The following is a 24,201-nucleotide window of genomic DNA, read 5'->3' on the forward strand; positions in this document are numbered from 1 at the left end:
TGGAGTAATCAGTCTAAGAACACGAAGGGTGCTGCCCTATTTTTTTTCTTGGGCAAGGGCAATGGCCTTGGTGATGGCTGTCAGTTTGTGAGAACAATGGGTCAAAGCAGCAGCCCAACATCCTGACTGAGACAGAGACCAAATTGAGAAAGGAGGAAGATTTGTAATTTCTGTAAATGCTAGGTAGCAAAAAAAAAGTCTGCACCTGAGAAAGCTAGGGAAAGGGAAGTTCAACATTGTCTGACAGGCCAAGGTGAGGGTCAAAAATTAGAGAAAGAGACGTTCAGAAATGTGATGTGGAGACAAGAGTAGGACCAGGACTAGGTAGTGCTGAGGATGGGGCTGGTCCCCATTTATTTGTTCCCTCAACATTTATTGAAAAGCCTCCCCTGGACAGGAGTTGCGGGCATAAGGCAGTGTCCTGAGAGAGATCATAATCTGTGGAGAGAAGATGGGCACACGCACCCCTAACTCTGAGAGGGGTGTCTAGTTCTCAAGATGTAAGGAGGAGGTTGGAGAGATGTCTTCTCTTGGTGTGGAGAGAGCCCACTGCAGCTGGAGCTTGAAGGTAGCTAAGGGCTGAGAAACGGTCTCCGAGACGGTGCAGAGCTCCCTTCGCTTTCTGGCCTCACCATGCCCAGGAGCAGCCATCCGAGCCTCTGCTGCCTGACTCCAGCCTTTCTGCGAGGGTCTAAAGAAAGAGGTTAAGTGGAGGTGGAGAAGGAGGCCGATTCCTGAAAGAAGTCTACCCAGGGGCTGCCTGGAAGTCATGCTCCTTTGACCCAGCTCAGCTTTTTCCATTCCAGAGGTGGAGACCATTAGACAGGGGCTCTCTTTTTACCTGGCATTAACACCTGTTGGCAAGGGAGTGCTTCAGGACGAAGCGGTGATCTTTCTGGGAGGTCACAGTGTGAATTAGTTATTTTTCTCTGCAGAGACCAGATGTTGTCTGAATTTGAAAAGCCTCGAGGCAGTCCTGATGCAAATGACCGGAACTTGTTTCCAATGTGCTCAGAGAGGGAAGCTGCCCCTGCCCACGTGTGACATTCCCAGTTTGAGGAGCTCAGAAGTTGGTGTGAAGCGACCCGGGTGCCCCCAGCGGCAGGTGGGATTAAGCCATCCATCCTGTGTGACGGAGCAGGCTGCGCTGGCCCCACGTCCCACCAAGGAGAGAGTGCGCAGGCACACAGGAAACGTTGACAGGCTGACATTTCAGCCTTTCAGGGAGCTCCTGCAGAGGAAGATAGAGATGTAAAAATGATACCATTAGCAGTAGAAGATTTCCCACTCTGCCAGACTCCTTTCTTTGGTTGACCTTTTCTTCAATGAGAAAGCTTGGCTTTTAGAAACCAAGTCATTTTTCACAAGGCCATGGACCGTGGGATCCCACGGGCAGAGCAGGTCCCCTGCCAGGAGGAGGACGGGCAGCTGGATTTGTAACAGTCACGGCAGGGTGGAGCTACAGGCTGCTGCTTTAGCTTCACATAGGAAGGAAACCTTTCACGCCCTTAAGAGCTTAAAACCCTGCTTGGATTGCATAGGGAAAAAACTCTCCCCATTCAGTCCAGGTGTGTTGACCTTTATAGTTTCCACCAGCCAATGAAGGAGGCCTGATTTCCTGAATGGTATCAGCTACAGAATCCGCATCACACCAGCATTACAGACTTCTTTTTGCCAGTTTGCCTTTGGCCCTATTAAGCAACCATGGCCAGCACTCTCTCCCACCGGGCAGGGCTAGTTTCGTGCATGTGCAATTTGTGCACAGGACCTCACACTCAGAAGGGCCCTGTGTTTGGTTTAATGCTCTGTGCTTGTTGTCTTGAAATTCTTAATACTTTTTGAATAAGGAGCCCCTGTTTTCGTTTAGTACTGGGGCCTACATGTCACTGGTCCTGAGTGCCAGGCACCCTCTGCCCCTATCCTTTACCTGGAAAATCCCTCAGCTTTGACTCTCAGCTTCAAAGTCTCTTCCACAGGAAGCCCGCATCAGTTGCATGAGTTGTAATGTTGATAATTATAACAACGACATGATCAACATCATTTGACTCTTTACTGTGTTACGCTCTGAGCTACATGGTTTCTATGGATTTTCTCATTTCATCGCCTCAACAACCCTATAGCCATTATTATTATTATTAATATTATTATTATTATTTGAGACAAAGCTCACTATGTCGCCAGGCTGGAGTGCAGTGGCGCCATCTGGTCTCGCTGCAACCTCTGCCTCCTGGGTTCAAATGATTTTCCTGCCTCAGCCTCCTGAGTAACTGGGACGACAGGTGCCCGACGCTGCACTCAGCTAAGTTTTGTATTTTTAGTAGGGTTGGGGTTTCACCGTATGGACCAGGATGGTTGTGATTTCTTGACCCCGTGATCCACCCGCCTCAGTGGGCATTATTATTATTCACACTTTGGACATCAGGAAACTGACAGAAACTAAGCCCACCAATTACTGTCCAGGCTCACCAGCCGGCAGTGCTTCCCCTGCATCGTATTCATCATATTTCATTGTAATGATTCAATGTCTGTCTTCTTCACCGGACAACATGGGTCAGTGTCTTGCACGTTCTCTGTTGAATCCGTAGCCTCAAGCACAGTGCTTGGCTAGGTGCGCTCCAGAGAAGGGAGGGAGGAAAGTTGCTGTCCCTTCCTCCCATGTGACTTTATTTTTAAAGTACACGGCACTGATACAGGTCAACACAAGAATAGACAAATGAAAATGCATTCTGAACAACCACTAAAATAAAAGCATCCCACTCTGTTTTTCAATCATCCTCCATTTGTTGAGTTTCTGCGGTTTACTAAGCACTGGACTAGGTGTCGGGGTACAGTGGTGAGCAAAGAGTGTTGACCTCTGTCATCACGGAATTTACAGTGAGTGGAGAGATAGAAATTAACCGTCTCATCCACTCACAGATGTCAGACTGTGTGTGTGACCGTGCCACAAAGAGGAGGTGCACAGTTCAGGAGAGTCTATGACAGGGGGATGTGACTTGGTTGGAAAGGTCAAATGAGCTGAGAATTTAAAGTGAGCAAGGGCTGGGCGTGGTGGCTCACGCTTGCAATCCCAGGACTTTCGGAGGCCGAGGTGGGCGGATCACCTGAGGTGAGGAGTTCAAGACCAGCCTGGCCAACATGGTGAAACCCCAACTTTATTATAAAAAAAAAAATTAGCCAGGTGGGGTGGTGGGTGCCTGTAATCCCAGCTACTCGGGAGGCTGAGGCAGGAGAATCACTTGAACCTGGGAAGCAGAGGTTGTAATGAGCTGAGATTGCGCCATTGCACTCCATCCTGGGCAACAAGAATGAGACTCCATCTCAATAAATAAAATAAATACATAAATACATAAATAAATAAAGTGAGCAGGACTTATCTAGAAAAACGAGGAAGGAACATCCCATGCAGGGGGAATAGTGCAAGCAGAAACTTTTGGGAGGAGGGAGCTTGGACACTTCTAATGGCTGAAGAGGTCAATGGGTTGGGAGATGCAGCCAGACAGTGCAGGATCACAGGCAGGTTCAGGAATTTTGTCTTCGTTTTAACAGCAATGGGATTGTAAGCAGGAGATGACATGACTTAGGTTTTGTAGAGGTTACTCTGGTGGCAGTGTGGAGAATGCATTGATGGGGAGGGGCTGAGTGGATCCAACGTGGACCTTATAGGTTTACATATGTGATGGTTCAAAGTGTTTATCCCCATGGGATTCATGTTGAAGGAAAATTCCTTTGACAAAGGAGCTCATCTGTGGTGACAAGGAGGACCCTTGGACATCTCAAGGAGATGCCACTTATTGGGGAGGGTATGTGGCTGGCACTATGTTCACCTGGCCTCCTGCACACTCTGTGAGGAGCTGTGACTGGATTGAGTGTGTGCATGGGATTTGGGGATTTTCTGGTGACTGGCAGGAAGACCTGCAGGGTCACTGTTCTAGTTACTAAACAAGCTGCAATAGCCTACTACCCTTTGACATTCTGCCCAGAACCCAGGGCACCTTCAACCAGGTTTTTGATGGATCTCTTGTGCATTTGCAGATAGCTGGGGAGACGCAGGGGCTGGGCAACTGTTCATTCAAGGAGCACACTAACCTACCACAATTGGGACGTGAAAACATGGCCGTTTGTAATTTAAGCATTTAAATGTCCCAACCAAGAGGAACAACCCCTGAAACTACTCCTGGCCAAGGGGTCAGCATGGAGCCTTCTAGAGTCTACTGGAGACAAAGGATCTGCCAGAGACAAAAATTCTTCTTCTCCTGGGGACAAAGTGGGCTGCCAGGGGGTTGACTCTGCTGTAGGAGAAAGACTCAGAGAGCTTCATTCTAATCTTGTCTCTTACATCAACTTGCTTTGTTTTCTTGGGGTAGTCTCATGACCTCTTAGCCTGAATTTCTTCAACTGTAAATTGAAGGGTCTAAACAAAACAATTTCTTTTGGTTCCAAAGTTCTGAAATTCTTTATTTAGAAATTCTAGGTGGGATGGGGTGGTTTTCAATCACTAAGAGATCTATGTTTTATCAAAATAGCCCAGCACTGGTCATTGTGGCTACGAGGAGCAGGGCAATAAAATGCTGGTACATTCCAACCGTGAGCAACTGGGACCCTTGGATACTCTAAGGTCTCTGAACTTCACTGTACATGCCAGCGGATCTTTGCTCTTACTTAATTCCACAGTCTTTGATTTTTTACCCTCACTAATAGTTGTGTCTATCCTGCGGCCATTTTTTTTTTTTTTTGGAGACCGCTTTGTCGCCCAAGCTGGAGTGCAGTGGCACGATCTCGGCTCACTGCAACCTCCGCCTCCGGGGTTCAAGTGATTCTCCTGACTTGCCCTCCCGAGTAGCTGGGATTACAGGCGTGTGCCACCACACCCGGCTGATTTTTTGTTTGTTTGTTTTTTTAGTAGAGACGAGGTTTCACCATGTTAGCCAGGATGGTCTTGATCTACCGACCTCGTGATCCGCCTGCCTCGGCCTCCCAAAGTGCTGGGATTACAGGCGTGAGCCACCGCGCCCGATTCTGTGGCCATTCTTACCTAAAACTGAAATTCATATATGTTCCATGCACCATTAGTTTCCCCTTTCAAGTTTTTGTTTCTAAACTGATGAAAGTGTCCTGTTTTTAAAAGCTGTTTCCTTCCACCCAAACTCACAGGTACAAAGGATTTAAAGGCAACTGTTCCATGACCTTCATTGATCAGTTTAAAGCACTACACCAGTGTAACAAGTATTGCAAAATGCTGGGACTGAAATCCCTTCAAAACAACAGCCAGAAACAGAAGAAGCCAAGCACTGGGAAAAGCAGAGTTCAGATAAACTCTACGGCAGTGAAGAAGACAGGGCCTGAGACCCCAGGCGAAAAGAAAACCTAACATCCCCGGTAAACTAATGGCCACTGGCTAGCAGCACACAGTCTTGCCAGGGAAAATCTGAGGCCACACAGGAGAGAATACACAGCCTGCAGGGAGTGTGTGGCAATCCTTATTCCCAGCTGACTGTGCGCCAAATGCCTCTAAACCCATCACCTGCTGTCTTCACTCAAATTATTTCAGAACAGGATTTGTGACCAGGTTGATGGGGAGATTGAATCGACGATCGGTCTCAAAGACAGTCCATTCTTTGTATACACGTTTAACGTTTTTACCAACCTCAAGTCATGTGTCTATTTGTGTATTTGCACGTGGTTGTGTTGTCAAGGGCTTGGTGCTGAGAAGAGTCTGTTCACAGCCAAAATTATTCCCACCCCCACTCCTAACCTGGGATTTCTAGACACATCCTGCTGTGATGTAAACAGAAATCACGAATTCGCTCACTGGGTCAAGTTGTTCCACTGGTGTCTAATATGCTATTGTTGCTGGAGGTGAGCTCTGTAACGTGAAGCCTTTTCTCATCATTCACACAGCCACTTACAATTTTCTGTTTAATTAAATTCATATTTAAACAAAAAGTGTACGATGTGTGTCTCATTATAGACACTTGTTCTTTAGAATGTGTGCCATATTTTACATTGTTCCAGGATTTAGTTGTTTCCTAATATATTTCCTAGAGCACAAAATATTTGCATCTGTGTTTTTCCCTCATTCTTACATTACAACTTAGGTTCCATCGCTTTCTACTTTGTTCCTTAAACCCGAGCCTCCTAAACCCAGGGCTGACCGATGGTGGATCGCGCCAGAAGATGCACACCAATCCTGGTGGGGGTGCACCAGTTCACAGGGATCCTGGCATCTCTAACCACTCCCAGCTCTCATTCCACTTGAGTCTCCTGACGCTCGGAGCCTCCTTCTCTACCAGTTTGGATCATGCCCAGCCATAAAGCAGGATGGTTGCATCAGTGAAATGTGAAATTGGGCAAGAGCAAACCATACAGTAGCAACTCAGGGATCGCTTTACGGGCCCCAAAGTGCTTAAGAACGTCTGCTACCCCAACCATTTGTAACAAAAACATTGTTGTTTCATTAATGGGAATGTTCATGGTAATGTTGTTTCATTAATAGACTTTTTCAGAATGGCTTTAAATTTACACAAAAATGAGCAGAAAGTGTGGAGATTTCCCTTGTGTCTCCTCACCCTACTCTGTGATCTTCCCCTGTTGCAAACATCTTGCATTAGTGTGGTATGTTTGTTACAAATGATGAGATAATATTGATACTTTTTTTTTTTTTTTTTTTGAGATGGAGTCTCGCTCTGTCGCCCAGGCTGGAGTGCAGTGGGGCGATCTCGGCTCACTGCAACCTCTGCCTTCCGGGTTCAAGCGATTCTCCTGCCTCAGCCTCCCGAGTAACTGGGACTACAGGCACATGCCACCACACCTGGCTAATTTTTGTATTTTCAGTAGAGACGGGGTTTCACCAGGTTAGCCAGGATAGTCTCGATCTCCTGACCTCAGGTGATCCACCTGCCTCGGCCTCCCAAAGTCCTGGGATTACAGACGTGAGCAACCGCGACATGTTGTTATTAATTAAAGTTTATAGTTTACATTAGGGCTCACTCCTGGTGTTGTACATGCTGTGGGTTTTGGGCAAATGTATCATGACAGGCATCTACCATTATAGCAACATACAGAATAATTTCACTGCTCTAAAATTCCCCAGTGCTTCACCGATTCATCCCTCCCTTCCCCAACCCCCAACCCCTGGCAATCACTGATCTTTTCATTATCTTCATAGTTTTGCTTTTTCCTGAATGTCATATAGCTGGAATCATAAATATGTGGCCTTTTCCATAGTTTGCTGTTTCTTAAGACAGATTTCATCTGCTGGCTAACAGCTGGGAGAATTGTAGGGCCACCTCTGAGCAGGAGGACGGATGCTTCGCAAACCTGAAGGGGCACGGGAATCCCTGGATCTTGGGAATATGCAGGTTCTGATTGGGTAGGTGTGTGGTGGGGCCTGAATTCTGTGTTTCTGTGAAACTTTCTAGCGATCTCCTGTGGCTGCCCAGGACCATACTCAAAGAGGCAGTCTAGACTATGGGCAGGAGGGCCCCGAAATGCTGAGAGGAGTACCTTGGCTCCTGGAGTTCAGATAGTCTGGCCAAGGGAAGGCCCGGCTACTTCTGGGTTCTGATGTGTGAGGCAGCAGCTTGACAGCAGGACGGAGGTGCCATGTGAGGCGCCCACCACAAGCAATGCTGCCAACACAGAGATTTCTGTGTGCAGCCCCCTCACGGAGGGGTGGTTGGCTCTCAGTAGAAGACTCCTGGCTTCTTCTACTTTAAAATATACTATTCTTAGCCAGCCGCAGTGGCTCACGTCTGTAATCCCTGCACTCTGGGAGGCCGAGGCGGGTGGATCACTTGAGGTCAGGGGTTCGAGACCAGCCTGGCCAACATGGTGAAACCCTGTCTCTACTAAAAATACAGAAATTAGTTGGGTGTCGTGGGGGCACCCATAATCACGATTACTGAGGCTGAGGCAGGAGAATCACTTGAACCCAGGAGGCAGAGGCTGCAGTGAGCTGAGATCGCACCACTGCACTACAGCCTGGGCAAAGGAGTGAGACCCAGTCTCAAAAAAGAAAAAAAAAAAAAAAAAAATATATATATATATATATATTTGTACTTTTTTGTATTTTTATGCTTAGAGAATAGTGTATGTGTGTATATATGAAAAATCCCACTTGTGTTTCCTTTATTATCAAAATCTGGTGCCTGAGAATAGTATAAAGTATATATACACTATAGATATATTATGTATATATGGCATATATGTATATGTAAGTATATATTAGCATATATAGTATATATACTATCATGTATATATACAATAGTATATATACTATATATACTTATATACTATATATACTTATACATATATAGTGTATATGCACACACACAATGGTAGGTATATATATATATATACACACACACACAATATACTACTATACAAACTATACACACTATACTATACACTATATACTATACACACTATATACTACTCTCAGGCACCAGATTTTGATAACAAAGGAACCACAATTGGGATTTTTCTTTTGTAAAGGGATTTGAAGGAGAAAATACTTCATTTAGTCACGTGTCATCTTTTTCAGAAAATCTGCCCTTTCTAGGCTTTCTGCTGAAGTGGTTCCCATGGCTAACAGATTATAAAATGCTCATCTTTCTACAAGGCAGCCTATAGACTGCTTTGCCCACAGAGATCTTACAGATGTGTTTAGCATTGAAGTTCTAGAAAGTTCCAAAATAGCAAAAGGTGCAGGGCACATTTGATGGGAGTCATTATCTGTGTGTCTAATCATCTAGCTATATCTCAGTGTGGGTGCAACCAAGGCCTTCTTGACAGACTAGGGTACTTCCTTGGGTAATGATTTGTAATTATCAAAATAATGTCAACGCAAGTCTGAAAAATTAAAAACAAATTACAGAAAGATATGAAACGAAAAGTCAAAGCCATCCTGTGAAAAGGATGAATAAAGCCACCCCATTTCCCCTCCAGCTGGCCTTGAATCTTCATTTGGAGAGACAATGGAGGAAAAGGATTTCCTATTCCCAGATTTCATGTTTTGCGGTCAGCCCAGGGTGCCTCTCTTGGATGGAGCCATCCCAGCCTCCTTTCACAGATGCTTAGACGTTTTAGAAGTCCCTTCATTGTTTATTGTAACATGATTTCATCTGTTTAAAAACATTTGGGCCAGGCACAGTGGCTTACTCCTGTAATTCCAGCACTTTGGGAGGGCAAGGTGGGCGAATCACCTGAGGTCAGGAGTTCAAGACCAGCCTGGCCAACATGGTGAAGCTCTGTCTCTACTAAAAAAAAACAAAAATTAGCGAGGTATGGTGGCAAGCGCCTATAATCCCAGCTACTTGGGAGGCTGAGGCAGGAAAATTGCTTGAATGTGGGAGGCGGAAGTTGCAGTAAGCCAAGATTGCACAACGGCACTCCAGCACGGGCAACAGAGCAAAACTCCGTCTCAGAAAGAAAAACAAACAAACACAAACAAACAAACAGATTCCCCACACGTTTGGAGGACAGGGACAGAAGGAGATCTCATAGTTGGATCTGTCCCAGCCAGGGAGCGTAGGGATGGCCTTGTGTATGGTCACGGCCATCTGTCCAGCCATCCATCTCCACCTGTGCTGAGATAAAGTGCTGTTTTCCTTGCCCAGACAAATAACAGGGTGAGCATGGAGTGGGCTCTCTTACACCAACGGTGTTGTCCCAGAGGCTCAGAAACGCCCATGCTTATTGACGTTGTTTTGGTTCAGTTTGGAACACATCCAGTTCTCTTGATTTTCCCATTTGTCTTCATAAATGTGCTGTGTTAGGAAGACCAAATACAATGAATGCGCAACCCAGGGACTGGGCCAGGAGGCCCTGTGGATCCAGCTGGGGATTGTGTCCCTTTCTGGTGCCTGCAGGGTGGTCATTTACATATATGACTTAGTCTCCGGCAGGGCTCAACCATGGAGCTCCCTGATGGGCGGATCAGAAAAACAAATTAAAGCTTCACTACAACGGGCCTGTGTTTTCAACAGCACGTTTCTCGCGAATGAGAATGGCAGGGAAATGATGACTTCTTGCCAGTGGGCATCCTATCTGGAACGTCCTGGTTTTGGATGCATGGCTGGCTAGCTGGTATTCATATCTCAGGTTCTTTTCTTGTACCAATGCCTCTCAGTCACGCCTCTGACAAGCTTCATAATAGCAGGGAGTTTCAATAGAGTTTTATGATAGAGAATACCCAAAGAAGCAACAATTATTTTCGAATTATAAAGTGCTCTCTCTTCTATTATAAATAGACATATGGTTTTGTGCGTGTATCAGGCATGTGATCAACTGGATGCAGCTGGGAGGGGCCTAACCAACAACCCGGTCTTGGCTTGTTTTCCTGGTGGATGTTCTGCTCCTTTTGACCACAGATGCCAAAGTGAACAGGACAGCATTTCTCCCCCATTTAGATCTGCAGATGTGCTTGAACTTAACTACTTAAAAAAAAAAAAAAAAGCAAAGAGACACAAAAACCTCTCATGCCTCCCAGCACAGGATATATCTTCCAACTCTTTGCTCTGGCAGATCTGAAACCCTCTGAGAGCCTGCTATTGCTATTTTGTAAAAGCTGCGAGGCAAGATGGAAGCCAGTTTCATCTGTGAGATCACTGGGCACAGCCTTCAATTTCACGATGCGATGAACAAATATTTACAAGCACTAATTGTGCCAATACATCAATCATTTTTAAAATTCTATTTTCCATGAGGCCCACACAGTCCCAGATAGAAATCATCTCAGAGACTTTTTCAAAAGTCACGTGGTTTTGATTACATACAATCAAGAAAAGTCCATCTATCAGCTCCCATTGCAGGGCCCAGAAGCATCAGAGATCATTCTACTGAGACACCTCATCTCCACTGCCCGCTTTGCCCTGACCTTTCCCCTTTCATGCGCCACCACATCCAGCTAAATTTTGTATTTTTCATAGAGATAGGATTTCCCCATGTTGGCCAGGATGGTTTCGATCTCTTGACCTCGTGATCCACCCACTCGGCCTCCCAAAGTACCGGGATTACAAGCGTGAGCCACTGTGCCCGGCCCCACCTTTATTTCTTTAGCCTTTATTATCATGTGACATCATATACTTTTTTTTTTTTTTTTTTTTTGAGACGGAGTCTCGCTCTGTCGCCCAAGCTGGAGTGCAGTGGCCGGATCTCAGCTCACTGCAAGCTCCGCCTCCCGGGTTCATGCCATTCTCCTGCCTCAGTCTTCTGAGTAGCTGGGACTACAGGCGCCCGCCACCTTGCCCGGCTAGTTTTTTGTATATTTTTTAGTAGAGACGGGGTTTCACCGTGCTAGCCAGGATGGTCTCGATCTCCTGACCTCGTGATCTGCCCGTCTCGGCCTCCCAAAGTGCTGGGATTACAGGCTTGAGCCACCGCGCCCGGCCTATTTTTTTTTTTTTTAATTGTCCATCTTCCCCACACCAGAATGTAAGTTTTCTGTGCACAGGATATGGTTTTTTTCTGGTTTATTTACTGCTGCATCCCAATACCTAGAGATGCTTGGCACATTGCACTCTCTAATGAACATTTGTTCACTGGATGAATACATCTGACCCATCCATGCTGGTGTTCTCTGGTGGAGAGGTAGAGGTTCTTGCTTATGGCAATTTGATTTGGTTAAAATCTCTGGCTTCTTTAGATCCTTAGCATGAGATAATAGACTTGAAGAGTCTTCTAAAGCGGGAAGGCAGCATCGTGAGACTAAGGTACCTAGTCTCTGAATAAAACTGCTGGGCTCCAGTCTTGATTCTGACACCAGCTACGTGTGTTTGGAGAATTACTTAATCTCTCTGCTTCATCCCCATGCTGTTTTTAGGTAAATGCAGCTTTGATCAATAGCTCTTCCAGCTTCCTGCTGCTCTTCTATCTTCCATCTTTCAGAAAAAGGAGAATTTTGAGCAGGGAATAAAGGAAGGTAAAAGATCAGCAAAGAGAAGAAAGGAAGGTAGCCGCTATGGGGTGACTCTCAAGAACCATTGTTCAGAAGCAAGACTAAGAAGATGTTTCAGGCCTGAAACAGGGGAGATATTACATCAAGCCACGAAGAAGGAGGAGCAGGCTGGGGGCATACTTAAGGCAGGGGCTTTTCTGATTGGTCAGGGGTCCAGGCTTATTTCTGTGGACTTCACAGGGCACTGGGGTTCAGCCACGGGCACGGGCTGAACATCTGGAAGCTGGAGAGCATAGTACTTGCCCAGACAGGAGGCAGGATGGAGGAGCAGAGAGCAGGGTTCCTGACCACAAGAGGCATCTCTGGACCAACAAGCAGGAGAGGGCACTGGGACACCAGCAAGGCACAGGTCTAGAGGGGCTCAGAAGCAAATCCTGAAAAGGCGTGAATGACCCAGTGCAATGGACTAAATGTCTATGTCCCCCATAAAGTGCATATGTTGAAATCCTCGCCCCCAAGGTGATGGTATTAGGAGACGGGGCCTCTGGGAGGTGATTAGGTCAGGAAAGTGGAGCATTCATGAATGGGATTAGTGCCCTTATAAAAGAGGCCCCAGAGAAACCCCTCATCTCTCCCACTATATGAGATAACATTGAGAAGACACCATCTATGGTCCAGGAAGCCAGCCCTGTCCAGACACCAAATCTGTCAGTACCTTGATCTTGGGCTTCTCAGCCTCCAGAATGGAGAGAAACAAATTTCTGGGTAATTTAAATTACCCAGTCTATGGTATTTTGTTATAGCGGCCCAAACAGACTGAGATACCCAGAGACAGAAGGGAGAAAGGACAAAGCAGAAACCAAACTGGGCTGATCCATTCCAGCATCTGGAAACTTCCTTCTTGACAGAGCCTCCTCAGGGGTCTACAGGGTAGCAGCCGGCTGAAGGGGGACAGCAGAGAGCAGCTCGTGCTAGGAAAATCCAGGCATCTCTGTCAGGCAGATGCGTTTCAGCTGTGGGAGTTACTGTTCGCAGGTAGCCTCAGACATTTCTAACAATCAAAAGAAATTTTCACTTTAAAAAGTTGGTTCCCTTGGCACCGTTATGGCTTCCCAGGAGAGAGTTTTGGCTTGTTATTACTTATGTCTGTGTTTGCACATCTTGCTAATAGTGCCTTATGATATGCTCTTGAAGATCAATGCAGTATTTACTATTGTTTCTAAGTCTGTGTTACAGGAAATCAATAAGTCAAACAAATCCCTTGCCACAGCAGACCAGGAGTTTAAATTAGGTGTGGTTCTGTGTCCATGAATTACCTTCCTCCTCTCTCCCTCCCGGTGGTGGGCTTGAGATGAGGAAGAAAAACCGCCTCGCACAGGACTTAATGAGATGAATCTACTTACCCCTACCTTTTACTCCGCCCAAGCAATTCCACCTCCTAGAGCCCCAATGCCCTGTATATTCATTTTATGTAGCAGATGGCATCCTGAAAACCCCAATCAAGCAAAATTCTCTTCCATCAAGCCCTATTTTAAATATCTTGGAGGAAGAGGAGGCTCCTCCTTAGAAAGATCCTTCTGGTCAGTTTGAATCGTGAGGTTAGGCTAGCCATCATGTCTGGGGATACTGGGCGTTATCTTTGGTCCTTATGCCAGTATTTTCTAAAGAATAAGAAGTTTTAGGCCAGGCATGGTGGCTCACACCTGTAATCCCAGCGCTTTGGGAGGCCAAGGCAGGCGGATCTCTTGAGCCCTGGAGTCAGCATCAGCCTGGGCAACATGATAAGACCCCGGTCTCTAGAAAAGATAAAAAAATAGCCAGGCATGGTGGCATGTGCTTGTAGTCCCAGTTACTCAGGAGGCTGAGGTGGGAGGATGGCTTGAGCTCGGGAGGTCAAAGCTACAGTGAGCTGAGATCACACCACTGTGCTCCAGCCTGGGCAACAGAGCGAGATCCAGTCAAAAAAAAAAAAAGAGTAGTTGTAAAAGGCAAATATGGCATTTTTCATTGAATTACTGGAATAAGCATCTCAGTTTTTACTTTTATTTGGCACTTTTCTGAAACTTTTTTCTTGGATCTCTCCTTATTTTTTATATCTTCATTCAAATGTCACTTTCTCAAACAGTCCTTGCCCCTTCAACCCACTACATCAGTCTTTCTAAATCTTAGCTGGGCATTGGACTATCAGGGAGTGTCAGAAAATAATGATGCCAGGGTCAGGCATGGTGGCTAGCATTTTGTGAGGCTGAGGAAGGCAGATCACTTGAGGCCAGGAGTTCGAGACCAGCCTGGGCAACATAGTAAGACTCCATCTCTACAAAACACCAAAACATTAGCCAGGCATAGTGGTGTGTGCCTGTAGTCCCAGTTACTCAGGAAGTTGAGGCAGGACAATCACTTGAGCACAGGAGTTTGAGGCTTCAGTGAGCTATGCACTCCAGTCTGGGTGACAGAGCAAGACCTTGTCTCAAAAACTAAACAAAAACAGAAAAGAAAAGAATGATGCTAGGCCCCACCCCAGAGCTTCTGGTTGAATCGGTCTGGGATGTAACCTGGACATAGAGATTTTGGACTGATTTTTAATTACATTGGGTGCTGGGATTTGGTGCAACTTTATACAGGGAACTGGCTCATGTGGACCCCTTGCTTATATTCAAGTTGCATGTAGCTATGGTCAAAGCTTACAGAAGTATTATCTCCATCTTCACCAATCTTTCCCTGAGATTTGGTGACATAAGTGACCAGTACAACACACATGGGGATACCTCCGTTTAAGTGCTTATCCTTGACCAAGTCACCAAGGAAGACCTCCAGGCCCAGCATTCTGGAAAAGGAATAACTAAAGCAGTTATTTAGATTTTTATTTTTTATTTTTGTTTTTTTTGAGACAGAGTATCTCTGTTGTCCAGGCTGGAGTGCAGTGGCACAATTTTGGCTCACTGCAACCTCCACCTTCCGGGTTCAAGCGATTCTTGTGCCTCATCCTCCTGAGTAGCTGGGATTACAGGCACACACCACCACACCTGGAAAATTTTTGTATTTCTAATGGAGACGGGGTTTCCTCAGGTTGACCAAGCTGGTCTCAAACTCCTGTCCTCAGGTGATCCACCCGGGCTTTAGCCTTCCAAAGTGCTGGGATTACAGGCATGAACCACCGCGCCTGGCCTAAAGCAGTTATTTAGATGCAAAACATTCCAGGGAAGAAGCCTACATTCAAGCTTATTTTCCTGCAATGTCCAGTTCTGCCAAAATGCAGGTGATACAAAGAACATCACTTTTTTAAATGTAAGGAAGTACATTCCTTGCAGATCCAGGCCTGCTCATGGGTACAATAAACCGTTGCTTATGTGATTTGAGGTCAGGGCACCAAAATGCTCCACTATCACAAAACGCTCTCTTTATCCTTTGGTAAAGGATAAAGTCAAACTTCTGGGTGGAAATGTTGTATCTCAAGAAACATGACTCTTGCGATGCAGACTTGCCTGGGAGGATCACTCCTGCATCTCTTCCCGTAGATTACCAGACAGCATGGCCCTAAGAGTGGTGGCGGCGGAGATGTTGGTGCTGATAACCTAATGCTGGCCTCCTCCATTTGTGAGGAGCTGTTAATCCTTCCAAATGTGGATTAAGGCCGGGCACGGTGGTTCACGCCTGTAATCCCAGAACTTTGGGAGGCCGAGGTTCTGGGATCACCTGAGGTCAGGAATTCGAGACCAGCCTGGCTAAAATGGTGAAAGCCAGTCTCTCCTAAAAATACAAAAAATAGCCAGGTGTGGTGGCATGTGCCTGTAATCCCAGCTACTCCAGAGGCTGAGGAATGAGAATCACTTAAACTCAGGAGGCAGAGGTTGCAGTGATCCAAGATCATGCCAGCCTGGGCAAAAGAGCAAGACTCTGTCTCAAAAAATAAATAAATAAATAAATAAAAGTGGATTAAGCAGTTAAAGCTTGGCAATAATTCAGGAGAATAATTCAGGCATCTTAATCCCACTTTCCAAATGAGGGAACTCCATGCAGAGATGTTCAGGGAGTTTACCAGGAGTTGTTCATGACTCAGTGGCCAAGCCAGCATCTGAAATCACATCTCCTGACTGTTGGGTACTTTATCCCTCACTCCATCTTCTAGGAAGGATATTTTTGTTGATGCACCCCAAAGATAAGCCCCAGCAACCTCTGGGAAAAATATCAAAGCACAGGAGGGGATACCCAAAAGCGACTCCTCCATCCATCTTAGCTGACCTCTCCTTTCTTCTAGGGTCCTACTGTCACTACCCTCAAGCTGGCCACCGACCTCTCAGGCCTCAGAGCTCCAGCCCATTTATTCTCTCTGCACTGGGGATGAGACAGCAAGACTTCACATGTCAGATCACCCCATTACTTAACATTGGATTTTCTGTGGTGCTTATGAGATGTTTTATCAAGTAACTTTAATTGGTTCTAATTTTATCCTTTCATCCTTATTGCAGAGCAGCTCAACTGAATTGTCACATTCATGCTCAGACAACTAAAAAGCGAATCTCAGAGCTTTTATGTAATATATATGCATGTATTTATATCATCTGTAGATTCACATACAATGAGCAGGCCTTTGTGCACAGCATGAGGGGGTGATTCAAAGGTCGTTACTTTCTCCCCATGTTGTGAGTTGTCATTTCCTTCACCTTGTACAGAGCTGGCATCTTGCCCAGACAGGTTGGCACTTGTCTTAGTCTGTTTTCATGCTACTGGTAAAGGCATACCAGAGACTGGGTTAGTTATAAAGAAAAGGAGGTTTAATAGATTCACAGTTCCATGTGGCTGGGGAGGCCTCACACTCATGGCGGAAGGTGAGGGAAGAACAAAGACACATCTTACATGGTGGCTGGCAAAGAGAGAGTGAAAACCAAGTGAAAGGGGTTTCCCCTTATAAAACCATCAGATCGCATGAGACTTATTCACTACCATGAGAACAGGATAGGAGAAACCACCCCAATGATTCAATTATCTCCCACCCACAACATGTGGCAACTGTGGGAGCTACAATTCAAGATGAGATTTGGGTGGAGACACAGCCAAACCTTACCAGCACTCTTCAGATTTAGCCTGTGTGGGGTCTGGGTGGTGGGTTTCCACCACCATCGAGGGCCTCTCATACCCTGATGCAGCTCTGAGGAAGAGGGTTATCGCCTTGGCCATGTGGCACTGGAAGGGGCCCAGTCTCAGCATGGGGGCGGGGCGTCTGGACATCCTCTCCTGGACACTCCACGGGCCTGAGCAGTCAAGCTGCCACGGAAGTATCACCCCACAGTGCCCAGGTAAATAGTGAATGTAGCTTCTATTAGGTTGGTGCAAAAGTAGTTGCGGTTTTTGCCATTACTTTTCATTGCAAAAGTCATAATTACAATAAAATTCTGATAAATGTTCCACAGCAACCACCCAGGCCTGCAGGGTGTGCCAGCATCCCCACGCCAAAGGTTCTAACGTCCTACCTTTTCCCTGTGCTCTGTGCTGCGCCTGGCCCTGTGACCCTCCTGTGTCTCCTCCCTGGGCAGGAAGAGAAGCTTCCGTGCTCTGCTTCATCCTTGATTCCAAGAAGCCTGTTTTGGGAAAAATAATTTTAAACCTTCTGTACTTTGTTTTGTGCTGTCTTTTCCACTCCTACTATCCATTGCTCCTCAAGGCTATATCACATCTCTGCTCCCGAGTCCCAGAGCAGTTCATATGAGGAAGAGGGGAAAAAAGAAAATCACAAATAACACAATTCCAAGCCATCATCTTGCCTCAAGCGCCATTTCAGCCCTTCACAGCCCTGTTCTTGCAATTGCATCTGCCAGGAATGCCCTGCCTTCGCTTTGCCCCAGGTCACATCTCTCACTTGCTCCAGCCCCCTTCTCGGGTCACCTTCTCCGTGCTCCCCTGCACATGCCCTGGGCGTGCTTTGCTTATGGTGCCTTCATGCTGTTCACGGGGTCTCCAGAAGACATCAGGGGTTGTCCTGGGTTGGGTTCCCTCAGAAGCAGAGCCGCTGACAAGGGTTTGCATGGCAGCTATTTATTTGGGAGGTGATCGTAGGAAGCACAGTAGGTGGGGAAGAGAGATAGAGGAGGAGGCCAGCAGCCTCTAGAGGGGCTATTACCACGGCGGGCCCCTGGGACCCGTGCATGCCAGTGAAGAGCATGCATCTCAGTTTCTCCCCGGGAGTGAGGCTCTATGCACTGACGCCCGTCCATCACTGGAGGAGGATCTGGCACTTTTGCCACCTGTGTGTAGGCAGAGAGGCTTCTGAAAGCCAATGCAAGCAACAGGCAAAGAGATGCCAGTCCTGGTGGGGCAGTCAGGCTGCCTCGGCTCTGCAGGCGGAAGGCCTAGGCAGATACGGGCGAGCATATTATGAGCTGCCTTTCAGGGCCAGGATTATTGCTTGTTTATTCATATGTGCATTTCTGTTGCCCCATTGAGGCCCTGATATGCTATGGGTACCTATAAGATGAAAAGAACAAAGACAGGACAAGCAAACAATACAAAAATAGCTGCCTGGAACCATTAGCCAGAACGAGAGATGTGCAGAAAGCCTGCTAGATGATGCACTGTTTTCCTCTCTCTAGAAGCCTGTCTTTAGAGTTTCTCCACGTCTGGGTATCCCATCAGTGGACTGATGTTTCATGGCTGAAAACATTTAATTCTATTTTTTTAATGTATAAAAATCAACAACAGGCCGGGCGTGGTGACTCATGCCTATAATTCCAGCACTTTGGGAGGCTGAGGTAGGTGGATCACTTGAGGTCAGGAGTTCAAGACCAGCCTGGTCAACGTGGTGAAACCCTATCTCTACTAAAAATATTTTTTTTAAAAAAAATTAGCCAGGCGTGGTGGCGTGCACCTGTAATCCCAGTTTCTCAGGAGGTTGAGGCAGGAGAATCACTTGAACCCAGGACGCAGAGGTTGCAGTGAGCCGAGATGCACCACTGCACTCCAGCCTGGGTGACAGAGCGAGACTTCGACTCAGAAAAAAAAAAAAAAAAACACAAAACAATCAATAACAGCTAACAAATCACATTAGCTGGTTCAGAGAAGAGACCACAGAGTGTCAGGGAAGGGCAAATAGCCCCACACCATAAGAATCCAGCTGGACTTGCCTAATATGTAGGAAATGAACACCCCTCACTACTGCTTCCCTTAAATAAGGGCATTATGCTTGCATGAAAACATTGATATTATGTGTCTCTCTATTTCCTGCTACCTGAGAATTCCAGCGGACTTGCTCACCATGACAGGCCACAAAAGCACAAACAGGGAACACAGTAGATTGCCTAAGGGCTCTTCTGAACCAAGGATCACCTGAGAGGTGATAACTGAAGCCGTAGCTTGGAGGTTCTTTCACCTAGATCGAGCCATGCCTGAATTCTACATACTCCTCATACTATTCAATTAGGTTAGACAATAAATTCCTTTTTTGCTAAATATACTTGAAGCTGGGTTTCTATTCCTCATGACTCAGAGTCCAGATTAACCCTCCACTCACTCTTTGCAGAAACAAAATTCCTCCTTGTCACAGCAGATCTCTGTTCTCTCCAGGTTCTACCCCCTAGATCACTGATTCATTGTGAATCCTTGAAAAAAGTGCCCACCTCTTTATAACTTTAAACCCCTCCCCAGAATCCTGGTGACTTCTCTGATTAGTCTCTTTCTGTCTCTCTCTGTCACCCCTACTCATCTTGACCACCCTCCCTACCACCACCACTACCCAGTCAAAGAAGGAAAGTGTAGACACAGCAGTTTTTATTAATTAAATGCCTTACAGCTTTCTGGGAAAGTTCTCTTCTAGTTTTGAGTCTAATATGGTTCTGTAGCACAAACCCCCCTAAATCATTCATCCATGAACATCCAAGGAAGATTTTTGTGACACTGTGATGGTTGATTTTTATATGTCAACTTGGCGGGACCACAAGATGCCCATGTATCTCCTTAAACATTATTTCTGGTATGTCTGTGAAGCTGTTCATGGAAGATATTAGCATTTGAGTCGGTGAACTGAGAAAAGCAGATGACCCTCCCCAGTGTGGGTGGGCCTTGTCCAATCCATTGAGGGCCTGAATAGAACAAAACGGTGGAAGAAGGTTAGATTCCCTTTCTGTCTGACTGAGTTGAGCTGGGACACCAGCTTCAGAACTCCTGATTCTGAGGTCTTCAGATCAGATTAGAATTGACCTCATTGACTCTTCACCTCTCAGGCCTTCCAGCTATGCAAGCTGCTTTCCTGGGTCTCCAGCTTTCAGACAGAAGATTGTGGGACTTCTCAGCCTCCATCATCATGTAAGCAATGCCTTATTATACATCTATTTATAGAAATATCTTATTCTGTTTCTCTGGAGAACTCTGACTAATACAGAAACGGACTGGTGGCTACTTACCCAATCTTCATTCTCTCTATCCAATATCCATTTCCCACTTCTTCCTTAATAACAGAACCCAATATTGCTCTCAATGGCAAGGTGCTCAGTTACAATACTGCATTTCCCAGACTCCCTTGCAGTTGAGGGTAGTCATGTGTCACAGTCCTGACCAATGAGCTCTCAACGTTTAAGTCTCTGGTTGGGGCTTCCAGGAGCATTCCTTAGAGAAGGTTAAACAAGAGAGCAGCTACTCTTTTTTGTCCCTCATTCTTTAAGTTTTTCCTTCCTGGGACATGAATGGGATAGCTCTAGTAGTTACACTGTGGCTCTGAGGGCCACCCTTCTAGAGTGGTCATCTAGAAGGAGCCCAGATTGCTGAAGACATTATGAGGCCGCTGTTCCAGTTCTAGGCTCTCGGCTTTCAGATTTTTTATTATAGGATATTTAAAAAAAAAAAAAAAAAAGCAGCTCTATTTTCTCTAAATCACTTGTTACTTGATATGCACTCCTATGTATGCCATTCCGTCTAAAATAAAATTCTCTAAAAGTAGGTCTACCATTCGATCCAGCAATCCCACTACTGGGTATCTACCCAAAGAAAAATAAGTCACTATATCAAAAAGACACCTGTACACGTATGTTGATTGCCGTACAATTCACAATTGCAAAGATATGGAACCAACCTAAGTGCCCATCGACCAAAGATAAAGAAAATATGATATATATACACCAAGGAATACTACTCAGCCATAAGAAAGAATGAAATATAATGACTTTTGCAACAACTGGATGGAGCTGGAGGCCATTATTCTAAGTGAAGTAAGTCAGGAGTGGAAAACCAAATACCACATGTTCTCACTAACAAGTGGGAGCTAAGCTATGGGTAAGGAAAGACATACAGAGTGATATAATGGACTTTAGAGACTCAGAAGGAGGGTGGGAGGGTGAGGGAGAAAAAACTCCATATCGGGTACACTGTACATTACTCAGGTGATGGTTGTGCTAAATTCTCAGACTTCACCACTGTACAATTCATTCATATAACCAAAAACCAATTGTACCCCAAAAGCTAGTGAAATAAATGTATTTTAAAAAATAAAATAAAGTTATCTAAGCCATTCAAAACAGAATGTATTGCTGACGCTTTTTTTTTTTCTTTTTCTTTTTCTGAGACAAGGTCCCCTCTGTCGCCCAGATTAGTGTGATCATGGCTGCAGCCTCAACCTCCCTGTGCTCAAGCAATCCTCCCATCTCAGCCTCTCGAGTAGCTGGGACTACAAGTGCATAGCAGCCACCACACCATGCTAATTCTTTGTTTGTTTATTGAGACAGAGTCTTGCTCTGTTGCCCAGGCTGGAGTGCAATGGCGCAATCTCAGCTCACTGCAACCTCCGCCTCCTGAGTTCAAGCAATTCTCCTGCCTCGGTCTCCCGAGTAGCTAGGATTACAGGGATACACCACCATGTCTGGCTAATTTTTGTATTTAGTAGAGATGGGGTTTCACAATGTTGGCCAGGCTGGTCTTGAACTTTTAACCTCAAGTGATCTGCCTGCCTCGACCTCCCAAAGTGCTGGGATTACAGGTGTGAGCCACTGTGTCCAACCCAATGTCTTCTTTTACTGCTGTGGTGCTGGGTGTTGGCTGCACATTAGAATCACCTAGTGTGTTTTAAAAATGTCAGTGCCTGGGTACCCCTTAGAGATTCTTATGTAATTGGTCTGGGGCATGGCCCAGGCCTTGGGATTTTTGAAAGCTCTCAGGGTGCTTTTAATGTGCAGCCAAGGCTGAGAACGCACTGCTCCTCTCTTTTCCAAGGTAGAGTAATTGGCTAATTGATTCCCTCATCACTCTCATTAAACACTAATGAGAACTGCTATGTCCCAGGCTTACAGCCCAGCGGCTCTAAACTTGAGCAGGTATCAGAATCACCTGGAGGATTTGTTAACACACAGATTGCAGGCCCCATCCTCACAGCTTCTGATTTAATGGGTCTGGGGTGGCCCAGGTAATCTGCATTTTTCACAGCCGTTCCCCGCCCCGCCCCCGACCGGGTGCTGCTGGTGCTGCTGGTCACTTTCCTGGGGTTGTGGGTTTTTTTTTTTTCTTTTTTGCCTCCCACGTCTTCCTTCTGTGTTTTCGTCCCACTTTCCCACCCTCTTCTAGGTCTCAAGGGCTGTTTGCTTTGCTTTACTGTTTACCTGCTATTAAAAACAGCAAAAAACTTGCTCCCTTTTAAAAGCATTTTAGGCAGTGGCACTTGAGAAACTAAGCCAGGACTCTTCTCTCCTTTAGGTCTGAATATAAGAATTTCTACTTATCTTCCAAGTCTCCACTTGGACGTCACCTCCTCCAGGAAGTCTTCCTTTGGGCTCCCAAGCCTCTGCCCTCAGGGCCCCGGCACTTCCATCTCCTCACATTTGGGTGTAATTACCTAGTTGAATCTCTAGTCTTCTAAAGACAGGAACACATTTTATCTCCGTAGGCCCAGGACGCTGCACACGGTCCGTATGCAGTAAGAATTCTCCTGCATGAAAGAGGGTGTCTTGCCGGGCATGGTGGCTCATGCCTGTAATCCCAGCACTTTGGGAGGCCGAGGCGGGTGGATCACCTGAGGCTGGGAGTTCGAGACCAGCCTGACCAACATGGAGAAACTTTGTCTCTAAATTTTGTATTTGTAAAAATACAAAATTAGCCGGGCGTGGTGGCACATGTCTGTAATCCCAGCTACTAGGGAGGCTGAGGCAGGAGATTCGCTTGAACCTGGAAGGCGGAGGTTACCGTGAGCTGAGATCGTGCCGTTGCACTCCAGCCTGGGCAACAGGAGCAAAACTCCGTCTCAAAAAAAAAAAAAAAAAAAAAAGAGGGTGGCTTTGGGCAGGTTGGGCCTCTGCTGTAGGGGTGGATGAGCTGGGATGGTCTAGCCAAAGAGGCCCAGGGGCACCCCTTCCTGGCTAGTTCCCTTGGAACCTGAATACAGCTCACAGCTGACCCCTCCTGCCAGAAGCTTAGTTATATCCTTATATTTCCCAGCTGGAACCCCAGCTCTGCCCTGGCCTCTCTAATCCTCCACACATCACTTGAAGATGGCCAGCAGCTGCGTTTGCAGGTGAGCTTCTTGGAATAATTCTCCTCCTGGAAAGAAAATAATTCTCCTACTGGAAAGGAAAATCCTTTCACAGCTGAGGCAACGGCGCTGTCCGAGTTTCCTCCCTGCCAGTGACTTTCAGAAAGGACGGACTTCTGACACTTCCTCAGAGTAAAAGGAGAACCCCGAGTCTCCCCAGTGGGGCAGCCTCGCCTGAATGACTTTGAGAAATGAGCAGAGGACCTTGGCAGGAAATGAATCTCGCAGCACAGACACCTCACCAAATAGTAAACCAGGCCTTGGGTTCATTAAGAATGACGCACTTGACGCCATTCTGTCGGGGGCTGGTAGGCAGCTCTTCCCAGAAAAGCGTCTCTGCGATACAGGAGCCAAAAAAGTGTCTCTGTGATACAGGAGCTAAAAAGGAATTATTTAGGAGTTAATGAGGGTAAAGGAGTCCTTGGTAAGGGTATCCTTTTCATAAAAAGCAGCCTGAAAAATTAAGCTTCAAGCCTAGATAAGCAAGCTGGAAGCTTGCACAGGTGGTGCCAGCAGCTATGCCAATAGAAAAGGGATACCTGGAAGCCAGGCATATTCAACACGGACGTTTCTGTTTGGACGAACGGAGGCAGGATGGTTCACTTCCGGGTTCTTCTTCACCACCAACTCTTCCCGTGTGTGCGAGAATGCAGCTGACACCCGGGAAGGTGAAGATTAATCAGGCATGCACCAGGTGATGTCAATCCGAGGAGACCAAGATTTACCTGGTGGCACCTGCGGAGCCCCCCCCCCCTCCCCCGACATGCCCGTGCCCTGCCTATTGCCCTTCCACTCCTAGAAAAGTCGC

General features: G+C 46.3%; 1 protein-coding gene and 1 long non-coding RNA gene across 2 annotated transcripts in view; one reads left to right on the forward strand and one right to left on the reverse strand.

Moving 5' to 3' along the window:
- Nucleotides 1-5,943, forward strand: part of ALPK2 (alpha kinase 2) — a 133,376-nt gene extending 127,433 nt beyond the window's left edge. The window contains exon 13 of the mRNA XM_023218343.2: nucleotides 5,152-5,943. Within this exon, the coding sequence (XP_023074111.2) occupies nucleotides 5,152-5,368 (217 nt within the window). The 3' untranslated portion in view covers nucleotides 5,369-5,943. The remainder of the gene's footprint in view (nucleotides 1-5,151) is intronic.
- Nucleotides 655-24,021, reverse strand: LOC111546862. Its single transcript, XR_002732952.1, has 3 exons — nucleotides 23,933-24,021; nucleotides 17,365-17,472; nucleotides 655-1,231 (listed from the first exon to the last, which is right to left on the reverse strand). It is a non-coding gene; the product is annotated as an uncharacterized LOC111546862 (long non-coding RNA).
- Between the last annotated feature and the right edge of the window lie 180 nt (nucleotides 24,022-24,201).

The sequence above is a fragment of the Piliocolobus tephrosceles genome, chromosome 18 (genome assembly GCF_002776525.5).
Source record: "Piliocolobus tephrosceles isolate RC106 chromosome 18, ASM277652v3, whole genome shotgun sequence".
Classification (NCBI taxonomy): domain Eukaryota; kingdom Metazoa; phylum Chordata; class Mammalia; order Primates; family Cercopithecidae; genus Piliocolobus; species Piliocolobus tephrosceles.